Source organism: Coturnix japonica, chromosome 5 (assembly GCF_001577835.2).
Source record: "Coturnix japonica isolate 7356 chromosome 5, Coturnix japonica 2.1, whole genome shotgun sequence".
Classification (NCBI taxonomy): domain Eukaryota; kingdom Metazoa; phylum Chordata; class Aves; order Galliformes; family Phasianidae; genus Coturnix; species Coturnix japonica.
The window spans coordinates 15,719,158-15,737,072 of record NC_029520.1 but is presented as its reverse complement, the minus strand read 5'-3'; the positions used below and the strand labels follow the sequence as shown (position 1 = coordinate 15,737,072).

General features: G+C 38.7%; 1 protein-coding gene across 11 annotated transcripts in view; it reads left to right on the top strand.

Annotated features, from left to right (window-relative positions):
* PLEKHA7 (pleckstrin homology domain containing A7) overlaps positions 1-17,915 on the top strand; it is a 129,007-nt gene that overhangs the window by 38,629 nt on the left and 72,463 nt on the right. For 2 of the 11 annotated variants that reach the window (XM_015864135.2, XM_015864133.2), the window contains exon 1: positions 577-976. The exons of the other annotated variants lie outside the window; for them this stretch is intronic. In XM_015864135.2, coding sequence (XP_015719621.1) covers positions 906-976 — 71 coding nt within the window. In that variant the 5' untranslated portion in view covers positions 577-905. Of the gene's footprint in view, positions 1-576; positions 977-17,915 lie in introns of those variants that run through there. 11 annotated transcript variants of the gene reach the window in all.

The window sequence follows — 17,915 nt, the reverse complement described above, 5'->3', positions numbered from 1 at the left end:
TAATTGTCTTTCTTGCCCCCTCCTGAGGAAGCCGTACACAGAATGAACTTTCATGTAACTCACCATTGTACTCAATATCAAAAGAAACGTTGCTTTTGATATTTCTTTGATTTAAACTGTAGTTAAATCCTGCAGGAGCGCAGGCAGATGATTTCTTTTCTCTATTCAGTAGCTGAAGTAATCTTGCTTGCAATTCCGGCTCCGATCCTTCCCTCCTGCCTTCCTGTGGTTGAAAGGGTAGGGTGATGTGATTCCTTGTTAGCAGAGGAAAGCTCCGTGTGATTTCTCATACTCCTGTGAAGTGCAGAAATGCAGCCTGATGGTGCTTATAAAACAGTCGTATGCCTCATAGGTTTAACTGAGGGATTTTAAAAGAATTGATCGTCACCGAGCTCAAGGTCAAGGCTCTCATGCATTTTCAAGGCAATCCTTGTCGCGGGCTGAAATCGCCTTCCACCTGCAGTCCCGCTCCTCGTTAGCCGATGGGAGGGATTTGCGGCATTGGCAATAACTTGTGCTGCCTCCTGGGCGGCTGCCAGAGCCGGGCTGCTGCTGCTGGAGGCGGCCGGTCGCTGCCCCCGCCTGCGCGGCACCGCGCTGCCAGCGGGAATGCGGTGCGGGGCTTCACGGCAAGGGGGAAGCGCCGGGCTGCCCTTGCCGTGCTGAAACAGTTGCGTGTCGATGGCTTTGTAGTACGTGATGTCACGAGGGTGTTGGCTTTGAGGAATTTCGCTAAGGAGGAAGCAGTTTGATATGCAGGCAGAATTTTCAAGACCTTTGAATACGCTCTTGGTTTCTCTTTAGTTGGCTTGGAACAGATGGATATGTGCAGGCGTTTATTTTTTGGTAAGGAATTAACATACAGAATATAGGAGCGATCTCAGTGGATACAATACCTGAAGGCAATGTCGAGTCAGTCTGGATTTTCAAACTCCGTGCCTCTCCCAGGATACCCATTCTACCAGGTGCCATGCAGGTACAGCATGTTTTAAGTTCTGTCTTTTCATGTGCTGCTGTATGGAGCTGCAGGACGCTGCTTGTGATAGCACGTTGTTGTTTCCATTTGTTTGCGGGCTGAAAATGTATAAGAGGTCAGAATTAAGGTGATGAATAACATAAATACCTTTCAAGTGCCTTGTGCCTGAGTTTCTAATTAGGTTTGTATTTATTTAAAGCAATGTTTAGTATTTTTAAAAATAATATGATAGTTTTAGAGTTTTTCTACCTGGGAGAATCAATCTGTAACCTTGGAGATTTATAAAGTGAATGATGCATTCTGATTTTTTTCAGTCATTTGCTGGGAATTGGGTATCTACGTTGCTGAGAATTGGGAATCATACGTTTCTGGAAAGTATGACTCATGTGAAGTATTTTCATGCAGAATAGCATAAAGTCAGTAACGAAAGTGCTTAACTGCCATTGTGCTTTCAGGACAGCAGTGCACAAAAAATATGCATTGTGTATTTGTGAGGGTAGTAGGTGGTTGTGATAAAGCTTAATTGTATGGGCTTCTTATTGCTTTGCTTTTGATTCAGCAGTCCTGTTTTATGGAAAATCCTTCCTTCCAAGAGTGCTGTTGAGCAGCCTTGTCGAGAGGGTTAGGTTCTACCCATGCAATTACCTTTCCTGCTGTAGAAGGCTGTAATGTTGCATAATAATCAGCGGGAATGCATTACAATACTTTTTTGGCTGAGGTGTCAGGTTTCTGGCACACCTTAATCAAGGAATGTGATCTCCCTTTATTGTGTCTAAATCTGAAGTCTCTGCCTCTCATGCTGCAACAGCAACGTAGGGAAAAATCTGAGTTGGAACAAGAGCTCTCTGCTGTTACTCATCTTTCTGTAATGCATTTAAAGAGAAGCATAAGGGAATAAGTTAATAATTAACATGTTCATAACCAGAGACTGTACCTGGCAAATAGTCTTTGTGAACTGTGGAATATAACATGGTAAGGATTAGTTTTGTAAGGCTGCGGTGATTGTCTTTTGGGAATGGAAAGGGTGGTAGCTCTGCATATTGTTCATTTAACCACTTTCCTGTGTATTCCTTGAAATAAACCCCTGCACGCACTTCCTCATTTATCTCTCAGTAGTATTGCCAGGTTGACTGGTCAAAGGTACCCGTAGAGTTTTATTGAAATCAGAGTTAGCCATTTAAGGTCAACCACAGTGGTTGCTTGTAGCAATCTTTTATTTATTTATTTATTTGTTTTCTCCATCTCTTCCCACAAGTAATCTGTTAGCTGCTCAGTGAAGCACTTGGAATGCTTGGACCCTACCACTCAGCTCCTGGGGTTCCTCTCTTACCTTCTGGGTATGAATGAATGAAGGACCTGGGAGTGCCTTTTAAGTTTTCACCTCTCTGGAAAGAGAGGAACTGAAGTTACTGAACTTCCAGCTCCCTGTTGTTTATTGGCATTGGGAGTTTTGAATTCTCTCCTTCCTGTTTCTCCCTTGGTTTGTAAACAGTTGCTCTGCATTTCAGTGAAGCTTTGTTCAATTATTCTCAGATAATTTTTGTTATACAGCTTATCAGTTTTAAAGATGTAGAACTGTGTAGATATATTTCATTGCTAACTCATTCTTACTGTTTACTGTCTTACTGTAAAATTGGTATAAGCCCAGATACTTTACACAGCATGCAACCATGGATAACTTGACAGATCCAGCTATGTACATTTTTTCCTACAGTTGTTTTAGAGCTTGACCTCATGTGCAAAACATTCCTTCAGAAAAGCGATATGTAGCCATTTCCAACTGGGGTGAAGTAAACTTTGCAGACATAGGGTTGAATTAGGATTTTTATTCACAGAATCACCAAGGTTGGAAAAGACCTACAAGATCATCCGGTCCAATGCTCCACCTATCACCAATAATCCTCACTAAACCATGTCCCTCAACACAGCATCCAAACGTTCCTTAAACACTTCCAGGGTCAGTGACTCCACCACCTTCCTGGGCAGCCCACTCCACTGCCTGACCACTCTTTCAGAGATTTCCAAGCCAATAACTAGTTAGGCTCCAGTGAGTGAAGTTTTTCCAATGAAATAAAAAAGCACTGAGACTAGTGTTTATCATAAAGGGCTTATGATCTCTGTGGAGCAGGGAGGATTAATATATATTATGCAAGTTCATATTTTGGCATGTGAATCTAATACGGCTTGCATTTGGGATGGCATTGAGTCAGTAGTTCCAAGTCTTGAGCTTTGGAAAAGTTCTATCTTCAGAAAGCTGCCTTTTGCATAGACAAGCTTCCTGCATTGGAAGTGACCAAACAGCGGTCTGCCTTACTGAGTCATTCAGGGTAGCACCGTCCCTTGCTTCCTCTGAGCATCACTGGTTTGGTGGCTGTCTTCTTGAGCCATATTGCAACTTGCTTCTGATACCCATGGAGTGCAGAATTGGAAGTTCTTGGCAGCATTTCCATGTTTGGAGAAAAGATACGAAATAACTATCAAACAACAGAAATGCTATTAAGCTTTTTTTCTTGGCACAACATAAGGGATCTGATCTGAACAGTAGTGGTAGAAAATTATCTGCATGATTGAGAAACACTTCCTCAAGTAATTTATAATCTTTGTTTTTTATATGATTGGTACTTAACGTAGAGAGTCAAAGAAAATATCACCATCTGTGAATTCTGTAGCTTAAGATAAGTAGCAACAAGTGTAAAGTGAGTACTAGTGGCTGAGCTTTAACTAGTTAGCCGCTGTGTGCTGGTTAACATGCCAGCTTCCATCTCACACCAGCTGGAATTGGCACTGCCCAGGTAGCTTGTGTTTTCTGCAGCTGCTTGATGTTGTAATGCTAATTTTGTGTCTTATTTCAGATAGGACGAAACTGAGCTTATTCAAAAGATAGTCTTTAACAACATGCTTATAGCATTTTGATTTTCGTATAGCTTAATCAGTAGAGATTAAGAATAAAGTTGTTGGGTTTTCTTTTTTTTTGTTTTTTTTGTTTTTTTCTGGCAGGACTTGCAAGACTACACTCGTGTATTTATATTTTGTCATGCCAGTTTTAACCTGGCATGACAAGAGACCTTTTTTGTCAGAACCTTTGTTATTTCCCTTTGTTCTAAACTGCCAGTGGTTCTCCTTGTTTGGTAGCCTTATGAGTTTTCCTTTAGCAAAGAGAAAAGTAAGAGATGTAGTGTTTGAGCCATGTTTATGGAGTGTATGCACTGGGAAGTTTTCATGCTATAGCCATCTTAGAAAATTATCATTATTTTTGTATTATCCTCAAAGAGAAACACACTCAAAAATATTTCGGAGTAGGAGAAAAGTGTGTTTTGAGTGAGAGCTGCATAGCTTTCCTTGTGCAGAAGAGTGAGACAGACCAAACTAGTCTCAGCTGTAGAGCAGTTGCTAATATTTGTGTGAGGCTGCTGATGCTGGGCTGGTGGACTCTGATGCTCTTAATGAGACTCCTCTTCAGGCAGAATCTTTCTGACACACTTGTCTAGAGGTCAAAGATACCTTTGTTCTATGTATAGAATCAGAGAAAGGTCTGGATTGAAAAGGATCTCGAAGACCATCTAGTTTCAACCTCCTTCTGTGGGCAGGGTCACCAAACACCAGACCAGGCTGCCCAGAGCCACACAGTGTGGGGAGTTTATGGTTTTCAGTGTTTCATTCTCAATAACAGTTTTTAGGACTTATCACAATTGGCATTGTCCTGTGGCTTAACCATATCTAAACCTTCTGCAGCCCTATGTAATGCTGGAACTTCATCTTTGAGCAAAGGTGATGGAAACTATATTCACAAGAACAGGATGCTGCTCAGGTTGAGACACAGTCACATAAAATAATACTGAGTAAATAAAGCAAATAGGTATCCGGGGGAAAAGAAAACTTGGAATGTTGCGAATTGATGCTAAGTCACTTGCTCTGTGTGGTTGATCCAAAATGTGGTATTGTAGATCCCAGCTGGTTGTAGCAATGTGGTAAATAAGCCATTGTAGCTGAAACAAATGACAAACTGCAAGCACTTAAGTGGAATGGGAAAGATGTGTTGCAGCTGAAGCTGCTGATCTTGTTTTGAGGAGGGAGCTACTGTCCACTTCAAGTGTTGATATCGAATTAGCAACCGTTCCTTTAATATAGAAGAAAATATTTTTTGCTGCTTTATTTTACATGGATGTAATCAAGATGTATTTCTCATTGTCGCAAAGTTCTTGGGAGAAAGTCATTGCTTTTAAGGAGACAAAGCAGTTGCTGAGCTTTCTTTGTGGCATGATCTGTCACATTTGGTGGAACTAAAATATCTGAGAAATGATGATGTCAGTGAAATGGCAATCAAGAATGAAATGAAGGACAACAATTACATTTCAATATCTGCTTGCTTGGTAGCATTAACCAAACTGGCTGACTATTGAAGGCGATCATTCTGAATGTTCAGAAGCACGCGTGTGTATGACTGGGGTATCAAGTTGCATTTTCTTGGGATAACTCAATCAGCTGAGCAAAGCTTCCTGTCTGTTTTGTTCACTTTTCATTCAGAGTCGTTCCCTTTCCCTCTAGGAGGAAGAAAAGAAAGGCAGAGGCAAAGCCATAGACCAAATATATTCAGAAACATGGTATGCTAAATTCTAGCTGGCTTTAGAAGCTATTTCCCCATATAATTTGATTTTATATATGCCTATGGAATCTTTCTTGCTGGAGAGAGGGAGACTGGCATCTGCTTTTAGATGAGTAAAAATATCTTTTTCGGGATTTGGAGAGAACTGGCAAAGAAAGCTGGTGCTGCTCATGCTAGCAATCTCATCTGTGGCTAAAAAGGACTATGTTGAATTCATAATTGAGAGGAGATGATCAAAATACAAAGAAGAAGCATATGTTTTATATTCTACAATATTTGAAATGTGGACAGGTTATTTTTTAGATTAAAATGGTTTAGATGTTACATAGTTGCTTTGCAGGCAAATATGGAGATTGGTTTTTAAATCCACTCAAACCAAAACAAAGAGAACCCTTCCTTTTTCCCCAAGGAGCCTCGTGATTAGAATGTCAGCAGTTACTTGGCCTTGATGGAATAAACAATGCATTAAAAAGCTTCACGTAATAAAAAGTAACTCATTAAGCAAGATTGAACTTGAAAAAAGAGTTTTGCTTGCAGGGAATAAATCTTAAGTACAGGCTGCTCTCTGAGAAGACTAAATAATACAAAAACTGTTAGAGAAGCAGTCGATTGCAAGATCACTACTTTATTCTGTTGAGAAGATCCAGGCACGAAACTGTGAGTGAGACATGTCAGTTAAGGTGCAGCCTGCAGCTCCTGTGTGATTTTCAAGCACTCCCTTTGGAAAGTAGTGCTAGGTAAGAATGCTTTTCTTATAAAATGTCATTGCTATGTGAGGTCTCCTCTCTTGTTTATCTCTTATGCCCTCCTTTTTACCCCTGGTTTGTTGTCTTCCCCCTTTTTTAATCTCACCAAGACTGTCAGACTTCAATGGGAAGAGAGAAGCCTGCGTGCAGTGCAAGTGGTCGTTAGGTTGATGATCCTATATGCCTCCACTGTGATCTAGAGGACAAACTTTGAAACTGCAAGTGTGTCTATGCTATACCAGTATGCTAAAACTGCAGTGCTGTGCTGCTTGTTTGACCTCTGCTGAGGTACACTGGAAATTGCCTTCTTCAGGCATGCATGTCACTTCTGGCTTGCTTAACATGCATTACCTTCTGGCTCCGGTAAGTGTGCAATCAGATGAATGCGGTAGCAGATTGTGACAATTCATTACAACTCATTCTGTCAGAAAAGAGGAACTCTGTGGAAAAATGTGAGCGTTATAACAATGCTGTCTGTTAGCAGAAAAGGAGGCAAAAGTATACTGCTATACAATGCAAAGTAATAGCTCTGATGTGAACCACTTGCTTTCCGAATTAATTCTTACTGGAACTTTGAATATTTCTTTGTGTTTATTTTGTCATATCTAGTATTTCAGGCTCTTGTGTTCAGAAATGTAATTGCGGTTCTTGTTCTAATGGCACTGATATTTGGCTGGCAGAACCAGTTGCAACAAGTTCTGTGTTACTTTTTTTTCTAGCAGCTGTTTCCTAATGTATTCTTTATTTTTTCTTAAGAAAGTGTCTAGGGATTTTGATGTAGTCTTTTGTATTTTTGTTATTCTGTGGATTTCTGAAAAGGCTCTTTGCTTATTTTTGAAAACTTCTGCCATGTCTATGTTAATATATACTAACTCGCTGTCCTGAGTGATAATGGCTGTTCAGAATTCTGCTTGATACTCCCTTCAGTTACCACTTCTACCCCAGCAGTTGACTCAATGTACTTACAGAACAGAGTGAAAGAATTACTGTAGTTGTTACCTCAGTAGTGTGCTTCACCAGGGTTATGCTGTGAATGCTTCTCTTAGAGGTGAAACTGCCTGGAGACCTCCTGCATCCCTTAGAACTCCCTGCGGGGAGTGTGTTCAGGGACTTGTGCTCAGGTTGACTTGGTGTATTCAGGGGGTCCAGGTTATGCAGCAGTGAAGGACCATCCAGCAGTGCTGGGAGTTTGTGCTTTTTAATACATAGTTTTTGAACTTCACTGTCACAATTAATGTCGAGCCTGTTTTACATACTGAACTTTCCATTCTTTCCAGTGTAAGTAAAGGAAATGTTGGCTTGTAAAGGGCAGAGAAGTCCTGGTTTATGCAGTACTTGATGAAATATAAACTGGAGAATGTGGTTAAAATTTGTTTTGGTGGAAAAAACCTGGAGGAAAAAACCTGTGAGAGAAAATTTCGAAGGCATATATCTGCAGGTTTCTTCTTTATGCAAATCCAGAACTTCTTATTAAAGAAGAAATGAAGACATTGCAGTTGCTTAAAAGTGTTGTTTCTAAAACCATTAACTACAGGAAAATTACAACCAATATAGTGATTTGTGCTTAAATTTGGATATGTCAGCTGAGATTTGAATTATAACAAATCGTTAAAATAGATAGTATCTATTCAAATAATGTGTAGTTTATATTTAGTCTCACTTTCTATGCTGTTGTTTCAAGCAGGGTATGATTAATGACATTGTGAATCCAGTTTCATGAGTTCTAAGATTCATTTGAAGGACATTTTTCTTGCAGAAAGTAATTGTGAATTTGAGCACTTAAGTGAGTACTTACATATTCTCTTTATACACACACACACACATTATTTTTTTGGCAAGAAATAGATTACCACTTCCATGTTTGCTGAGGAAAGCCACCTTAAATTAAAGACGCTTATTTGAAGTAGATGGTGAGTCTTGCTGACAGGCAGATGCCTCTGTCTGCTGGTCACAGGGCTGCAATGCAGATAGTGCTGATGCTGCTAACATTTTTAAAATTTACCTCAGGTTTTCAGTTCACTTAGTGGTTCCATTTATTCATAACTGTAGGTAACACCTAAGTGTTACTGAATATGTACCATCATAGTGAAGAGGATTGCAGCGGCTGAGTGCATGTCCTCGTGTAGCAGGGTGCCTGGGCAGGATGTAATTATGCTCCAAGTTGTTCCTGCTTCCCCAGCACATCTCCCAGATGTGACTGACTTCAGGTGGAAAACTGGAACCTTTTGCAAGAAATTAAGGTCTCATTTCAGGACATCTGTGTGTTGATCCTCTTCCCTTGCAGGTTCTGAGGTGTTTTACTGTTATGTTTTGCTTATCGTGTCACGATCGATGTAAGTTCTGTATTCCCCGTGTCTAATGTTATCTCCTGTTCCCTTTTACCTTTCAAGTTCCAACTGTGCCCTCACTTTGCTACCCCTTTTTTTGCTGAAAACTTGTTGCTGCCTTATTGCTGTGCTGGGTGACCTTAGCTTCGTAGTGCTCTTGTAGCTTGTTTCCTCCCTCTCTTTTCCTTATTCCTGTGTAAGAAATCCATGTTTTACCCCCTGCTTTCAATTCATTGCTCTTTTTAGAAAATCCGTTTCTTGGCTCTCCTGATAAACTGCATCAAGTTCAAGCTTGTCTTACTTGCTTTAAGACGTGTCATTAGTGCTGTCCCTACTCTGGTTTCCTGCCAGGTTACTCCCTTTAAGTTTGTTCATATGTGGCTGTAATAAAATGATTTGTTTTACATTTGTCTGCTGTTTGCTAGGTAAGACTTCCAGACTAGAAATATGCTGCGATTTACAGTACTTGTAACTCTTTGTGTGTAAGAGTAATTATTTCATTTATTACTGTTTTGAAAAGTTAATTCTTCTGTCTTTCTCAGCCAATTGTTTTTCCTAATTTCCTATCCGTCCTCCTGCCCTCCTACAGAGAGTTTCACTTCATTTTCCTACAGCCTGTTTGTTCCACAGCCTTGAAAGAAGCCAGAAGGAAAATAAAAGGCAACGTAAGAGCATTGCTCATAATTGCGGAGTCTTTTAATTGTGCCTCTGTTTTCTGTTGGCAAGATGCAAGGAAAGGTGGGTTCCAGGTGATGTCAGAGATCCAGAAACATTGGTCACAAGAGTTTCTCTATTGTAAGTTGTTCACACTAATGAAAAGAACTTGTGTGTATAAGGATTAGAGAAATGAACGTATATTATCTTTCAGGACAACTGCATTTTAATTAGAGTGATTTTTCAGGTGTGTCTGCTAGGCACCTCTCTGCTTTAACTGTGGCTGTTTTGAGCTGCTGTAGGATGTCTGGAGAGTGTTGGTATTGCTTTTGGATGGGGAGAGATGCAATACGGTTTTTGTTTAGATTCTGACCACAGAAGAATGCACACGGAAAGATTACCAGCATATTTGTTTTCTCTCTTCGTTGTGTTAGCATAGGTGGATAACAAATCTTGTAAAGTGTAGAATATTCAATATGTGGCCTGTGTCAATTTGAAATCCTAAAATCTTCATTCAGAATTGTTCAAACTAATGAAGGACTGCACCGATCTGTTAATATCTACTAAGAGTTTTTAATGTTCCTTCACTGGCAGCGTGCTTTTTTTTTTTTTTTTTTTTAATGGATTTATTGCTGCTGTCTGTCAGATCTGCCTTTTTTCTATGTGCTGAATGAAAGACAAATCTGCAGCGGATTTGCCTAATGTAAACTTTCCTATTGCAATGAACCAGGGTCCATGATTTCACTCAGTTGTGCTTTCTCTCATTATTTTTCTGCCCACTCTTCCCCTGCTGGGTCGTGATTTGCTGTATTTCAGATGCTAAAAGCTCCTGAAGACAAGCCCTTTCTTTTCAAGCACAAGCTGTTCTGGAAACCTTAGTTGCTGAAATGTCATAATTTTCCAAGTCTTAAATTGAAATTTTCCTCACAACTAAGCTGTTGAGTGTTTGAAATCAGTGAGTTTGGGTAGTTTACTTATAAAGTTTCTTGTGAACCATCACACTATGTAGTTAATCAATATTGACATACATTACAATATTCCTGGTATGACCTCTTTCAAGTTGGATCTTACAGTTAGTTTGCTTCTCAAACCTCATAAGCCTAGTCCCGTAGTTTTGTTGATTATATTTATGCCGGTGAATTTTTAGAAGTTAGAAGTGTTACAGGTATGTAGTTAGTTACAGCTTTTATTCTTTTCTACATCAGTCCCAGACAGGCCAGGAACTGCAATAAATATTTGAAGCAATGCTGTTGCCTACTTAGTTCTGTTAAGTGCTGCTATTTTTATTTCTTTAACCGAAGAATTATAGTCCCTGTACACAAATCCATTCTCTGCTCTGTTATTTTTAAACTATTGCCTCTTTACTCATTGTTGTTTCAGTTGTGCTTATCCACGTGTTTTCTTAATTCCTGATGGTTTATTCAGCTTCTCTTTGCGTCATATAGAGTTTATTAAGGCCAGCTTGAATGCTAGCCAGAACTCATCTGGTGAAGTCAGCATTATTAATCAAGTCCCCTAACTTGGAGGTGGATATCTGTAAGTGTTAGGATGCACCTCAGATCCAAACAATATGTATTTATAAAGTTCATAATATTTGAAATACTGGCAATTTAGCTCAGCTGGAATCACCATGTATTGAGCAGGGCTTTGAGATTTCAAGTTTAGAAGTGGGACTTGGATGGTAAAAGAAAGCTTCCCTTTCAGGGCAGTGGAAAGCAAAACTACTCTAGAAAAAGCAACACAAACACAGAAAGTGTGGATTGTCCTATGTGAATCTACAAAAATTGGACTTACAGAACATAAGAGTGGGTCTTATTGCAATGTTATAAGCGTTTAACTTTCCCTTCAAAAAAGAAAAAGGAAAGAACAACCCCTGGACTGTTCTATTAAGATGTGATGCTCTGAGTTTTGCATGTGATGACATGTATCTTGGCAGCTAGAGGTGCTCAGTCCTGGGACCGCTTTTGAGTTCGAAACATCATTGTTTCCAGATGACATTCATTGTTTCCCTTCTGCTCTTGATATATTCTGGATTCAGAGTTGCCATGGTGGGACTCAGGTTCATCATTTGCACTTATTATTGTGCTCTTTTCTGAGAAATTCTCATGTATGTGGAATCTGAGGAAATCTTCTTTGACAACTACAGGGCAGAGAGAGAAATAGGAAATGCCTTTAGGACCAAGGTGACTTTTCAGTCCCTGGGACAGATGTCTGTAGAGATGCTGCATGGCCTTGCATTACTGTTACTGTCACAAAACATCCCTTGCTTAAATATTACTGGTAACTGCTGGTGTTTGCCTAAGGAAGTATTCTCTAATGAAATGATGTTGCCAATTGGTGACAGCAGAAGCAATATTGCAAATGGCATCTAAAGATGAAAGGGATATTTATCCCTTGCGTTCTGAACACCTCTGCTGTCATTCTTCCCATCTAATTTGTTCATTTGTTTCTGTTCTGATGATTTCATAATTTGTTTTTTGTTTAAATGTTTTTTATTTGAGTCTTTATCACGCATTACATACTTGCGTATGTATGATGCAATGTAAAAATGTGCTTCAGAGTATGAGTAGTCGTGTTTATTGCCCACAAGGGTCTCTAAGTTAGGCTGTCAGCAAATGAATGAACGTGGAAATTCAATCTGACATAAGATGTCTGTGTGATCACAGGGCAGTCATGAGGAGCTCTCTTGAGGATTCCTTTTTTTTCCCTTTGATTAGTAAAGAGCGAAGGAATTTTAACTATGATTGTGAATGCATAGCTGAAAATACTTGCGTGGGTGAATAAGGACATTGGAGAGAGTATGTCTGAATACACTTTGGAGGCAAAAAATTCCATGGTGTAAATAGTGTGGAACTCCTGTAGATGTGAGATGTGTTAAGTATACAGCACACCTTTAAAAGTGTAGCATTTTTTCTATTTGCTATATTTAAAGAAATGGTTATAGTTTTAACTCGGAATTTACTTTCCCTGAAATCAGAACACATGCTGAACATTTTCACCCTTTTAAATCTCGTATTTATATTTTGCTCCTACTACGCTACTTGCCTTGTCTAACATGTTCTGATTGTTGTGAATTAGAACTTTTCTTTTAAGATCTTTAAGGAAAAACAGATAATGCTTGAAAAAGCTCCCATGCCCCTTGGGCTAGAAGTCAGAAGTCTGGTTGATATTAATTTTACTGGTATCTGGAAGCTATTGTTTCTGAGACATTACTCCTTTCTATTGGTAAAATCAGTGTTTGTCTTCCTGAAACAGAAGGAATTAGATCTTCTGTGCACAGCACAAATTGCAGCATTTACAGAATGTGATGAATTGCCAAACACAAGGGCTTTTTATAATTCAATGAATAAAATTAGAATCACTTTTGCTGGATTTTTTTTTGTTTGTTTGTTTGAAGTTATGAATGCATATTAATAGTTGATAATGGCTTCTATCACTTTGTAATTTTATCAAAAACTAAAATACAAAGACTCCAATGTATAATTGGTTATTGCTAGTAGATGAGCTCTGTTTCCTGTAAGAGAGGAAGGGTCAAAGAGTACAGTAAGATAATCATTCTTCATATCCCATTTATGTATTATGTAGATAGTATATGATTAAAGTAGAGATGTAGGTGCTGAGGATAGCCAGCAAAGCGTTTACAGTGATTTAAGCTAATAAGTAGTTGGCAGGATGCAAGCTTACTCCTCGGTTTCACACGTGACTTTCAGGAATGCTTCATTTTCAGTTAGTTAAAGGTATAGTAAATCTTGCTGGAGCTAAGATCGTTATTTTCTCACCAGATTTGGAATGCCGGTTGAGCCTTACATTGGAGTAAGTTCTAGTACCAACAAGAAAACACCTCTGAGAAATATAAGCATGTATATGTGTACATCTTGTTACTTTTATTCACTTTCTAAAGATGACAAATAACTCTAAAACCACTATCACAATGCAAGATTTCCAACTTGGATTCCAGTCTTTTTGTGTTGTGCTGCACTTCTCCAGTCCTATCTGTTGCTGAAGTGAAACCTGCTATCTTTGCATTATGTGTTGCATAACACCAATAACTTGTGCATCTGTGTATTTCTTCCTGATAATGCCAGCCATTAGTGAGCAGCTCTTAGACAAATAGCAAAATCTTGTGCTTTGTTGAAAGGCTTGGATTTCTCAAGTGATTCTGGCAACTTGTATCACTATATGCTTTTATGATAAGGATTGATTACATTAAAATGTCGTACAAATTTGTATTCAAGCACTGTTTTTCTACTATTATCAGTCTTTACCAAACATGTCAAAATTCAAGATGCTGGTTTACAGAATTCCATTAGTACTCCAGAATCATTTGTCCTTTCAAGGAAATTTCATTTAAGTTGGTATTGGTGAGTCTGCAACTCTGGATCTTTAACCTCTAAAGCATTATAGTTTAAACACAGCAAATACAGGTTATTAGTGCCATAGATTTGTTATTTACTTGTGGATTTTATTTTTTAAATTGGTATACACAGAACATTTTGTATGTGTGATGGTTCAGGACGTTCTTTCTGTAGAAGCTTCAAAATTGCATAAATACGCTTGGATCCTGACTTGCCTTTGTTAAATGTGTATTATAGAAAGGCATTAGAACGCAGTATTGTTTGGTCATGATTTGGAACAATATGCTGAAAGAAAGGCCTTTCAATCCTACTACCTTTAATTACTTATTAGTACAACTCTTTACATAGAAGGGCATTTTCTAGGGGGAAAAAAAACCATGCACTTGTGTTTTCTGAGAGTAGTCAAGTCAACTTTGTCCTGTGCTGCTGTATTGAGTACCTTAATGAATTCTGGATGGCACTAGAAACGATGCCCTTGATAAGAAATTCCAGGTGAGTGGGACTCCAATTAATAGAAATTAAATACTGGGACAAGGAGAATTTTCTTTTTATTTCTAAGAACCATACCTAGCAGTGTGTACTGTTATTTTTTTCAGTCTTTGTTCTCCTTCTAATGATTTATCAGTGGTTTAGAGCACTTCCTTTCCAAAAAGGCTTGGGGATGCTATCTCTGTGCTGTCTTGAGGCTTCTTGGCATACTTTGGTCAGGCTTTTGAAGTATTGTGACATCAATGAAACCATATGCTTAGTTCAGATTTTAGTTCTTCAAATCCTCATTTTTCTGTCCCTCCTGAAATTAAGTTCCCTGTCATCTTTTTTAATTTAAAGAGACCACTAATTGTTTTATCAAAAAGGCAGCGTAATGCTGCCTTTTCATCAATACAAACTTCTTTCTGGTCAATAAATACTCTTCCTCTCTGTGATGAAAGTATGGTTTTGTTCTCCTCATTAAACTTGAGATATTTCAGTATTAATGATTTCCAAGTGTCCTTCTTCAATATTTGTTCTGGTACTTTTCCACTGAAAGGCTTTTCTGGATTGAATTTAGATGTCCTACTCAGGCAACCCTGTAATATCACAATAAGTAACTTCTCTTTATTCCTCTGCACATTTGTTCTATTCCTTTGCTTCGGTTTGCATCTCATCATGTTGGCTGTAGTCTGTGCTCAAAATGTTCATCTGAACTTCAGGTCTTGGAAAATTTGACTTTGTTCTCATTGATTTTCTTATTCTTTCATGAGCTGACTTCTTAAAAATTTATTTGGTCAAACAAGGGAGTAAGGCTGTTATCGGTTCACAGATACGTAATTGTTGATTAGGGTAGTGTACATATGGTGGGTGAATGTTAGAAGGGTAGTAATCACTCCTTTGCTCTGTGATCTAATGAGATGTTCCAAATTCGCTACAACCAGTGGCAGATGATGAGATGATGGAGCTGTATGCATTTGCCAGCTTGTTGGTGAAAAACATTTATGTGTAGTTTGTGTATTGTAGTAGTGTGGAGAAGAATTACCACAGATTGTTCTTCCCTATGTGTTTTTATCAGGGAACCTAAAGATATTTTCTAATCTCCAAGTTTAAGAGTTTGCAAGGTCTCAAGTGCTGTTGGAGGCACACAGCAACACTCAAGTGTGGTTGATTTCTTTCCAAAACAATATGTAGAGTATTATTAAACAAACAAAAAACAAGCTGCAAAAAACCCAAGACCCAATCACTTAAACGAGCATTGCATTTACTTTTCCCCGAGACTGAGGTCTTCCATGCTGTTGGGAAGGAGTGGGGAAGAGCAGGATGTTTGAGGGAGAACTATCGTTTTTGAAATCTTAAATTGGTATTTCTACTTTTTTAATGAGTCGAATTTTGCTTCACTTGAAGTGTCGGCAGCATGAATGGCGGTAATTAAGATTTCCATCCTCTTCTATAGGGGAGCAAGAGGGACTTGTTGTCATGGGGACAGCTGAGTGGCAGCTTCCAAGTGAGAAATTGCTGCTGAGAGCTGTGGCATGAACGTTTGCAACCTTTCAGAGAGGGTTTCAGGACAAAATGAAATTTATTTACCTGGCTCTCAAAGCACCTGATCTTTTTGTACAAGTGTTTTTGTATAGTCTTTTTGTTTCATGTGGTGGTTCTTAATAAATGTGTGAAATATCGTGTCTACTTAGTTTTCCTTGGCTTGCCTTGATTGGAAGAACCAATTACCTTGCAAGTACAACCTGACATATGTGGTCAGAATATTCAGCACCCTACAGAACCTGTATATATATATTTTTTTATTTTTTGTTTTATTTTTTCCTCTTGCACTATTTCACATTTTAGAAATATCAGCTGTTAAAATTTGTTTTTCATAGAAATTTCCTGGTAGAAATTCTGAGATGCTGTATTGCAGTCTTTTCTCTTTGGTCACTGTGACCTTTCTAGTAAAAGGAAAATGTGAGAGAAGGAAAACAGCTTGCTATCTAAAAATGGTAATTCTGATGCAGAGGAAGAAAACAGGCTAGAGAAGGAAAACTGTGCTAGAGCAATGTTGTTCTGTAACTTAAGGGAGTGTGTTCTGTTTCTCTTTATATGTTCTGATGCCAACCTATTGCTTATGCCTGATGGTTTCTTGTGAATGAGGACTGGTGGAAAATACTCCTAAGAAAAGTTAAGAAAGACGTGACCTTCAGCTCATTTTTTGAAGGTGGAATTCATCTGTGCCGTCTGTCTGCTCCTAGATCAGAATTTCTGTAGTTCTCAGTGGTGTGACAGGCTGGTAGATCTAAAAGCAGTGCAAAGGGAAAGTCCTGTTTGGAGATGAATAGTTCTCAAGAATGGGGTGAGAGAGCCCGAAGCAGGACATGTGCAGCATCATTACGATGTTTGTAGATAAGAGTGTCTCATTTATAAAATAATACTGCAAATAAAAGCTGTCTGGAAATAGAAGGTGAAAAGTTTTTGAAAGTCTGTTGGATTATGGGGATTGCAATAGAAGCAATGTTGGGAACACTGAATTGAGAATCCTATTTTAATTATTTCCTGCTAATTAGTACCACTGAGATTTAATTTGCAGAGAAACTGCTGCTGCTCATGTTCCACATCTACAGTTCTGAATATCTTCATTTTAGAAAGTCTATTCCATTTGGAATCTTATAGGTCAGTTAATTTCCTATTCTTGAATTTATAGTGTTCTTGATTATGAAAGTTGTGTAATTATATGTATATGTGAATATAATTGTAATGAAATGATTATAATGCAGTTATAGTATTAGTTATTGTGTGAAGAAGAGGACAGGATATTTCTTTTGTGAGCTGGATTAACCTGTACTTTCAGCCCAAGGGAGTAAGAGAACATCTCACTTGCAGAGGATTAGGATGCAAGGACAATCCCTGTAATGCCTATAGAACTGTTTTGCGTGCTGGAATTTGGCTGCTCGTGGTTTACCTTAGGGAAAGTCCCGTGAATTGTGCGGGTTACATTGCAGTGCTGTTTTCATATCGAAGGATGTGCAACTTCCTGTTAGTCTGGTCTGCCAGTTACTTTGACAGAGAGAAAGTTTAATGGAATTCAGATAACAGAAGCAAAATAGGGGCCTTATCTTTAGGAATAAGCTCCACAAGGGCTACACTAGTCTAGAGCCATGTAAGTCTGTAATTATGTTTTATCTTAGGGACTGAGGTAGCCTGTGTTCTGTAATAGCCTTTGAATAATTGTGTAAGGTGATAGTAGTGATAATGTCTATTTCAGATGTTTTCAGTGCCCTTTTTATCAATTCCCACCAAATAAATGGACATATCAATTCTGCAGGTGTGTAGTGAAGTCAAATTGTGTAAATTACAAATGCAAGTATTAGTTAAGGAAGTCCTTGAGTGTTTTCTTCTTCTGTTGGGCAGCAGTTGGAAAACTGACTTCCCACATGCAATTTTGATACTGCCACCTAGCATTAGATGGAGGTTCCTTGCTTCCAAAAATAGCTGGTGTTACATATCATGTATGTAGATTCTTCTCTCTGCTTAAGAATCTGCCCTGAGCTGTAGCAGGAAATGTCCTTAAAGCGGGACTGAGATTCTTACCTCTGTGATTTTGTGGCTGGGCTAAAGTCATCTGACTATAACGAACTCTTTCTTACTTCCTTCAGGTAGGATTCCAGAGAGGACTGTGTTAAGAACTGTACTGTGATTCTTGGTCCTGCTGCGAGGTTATTTTTGGTTTCCTCCAATGACTGTTCCTTGTGAAGTGCAGGGAGCTGGCCTCATGATAGTCAGCAGCGTAGTGGG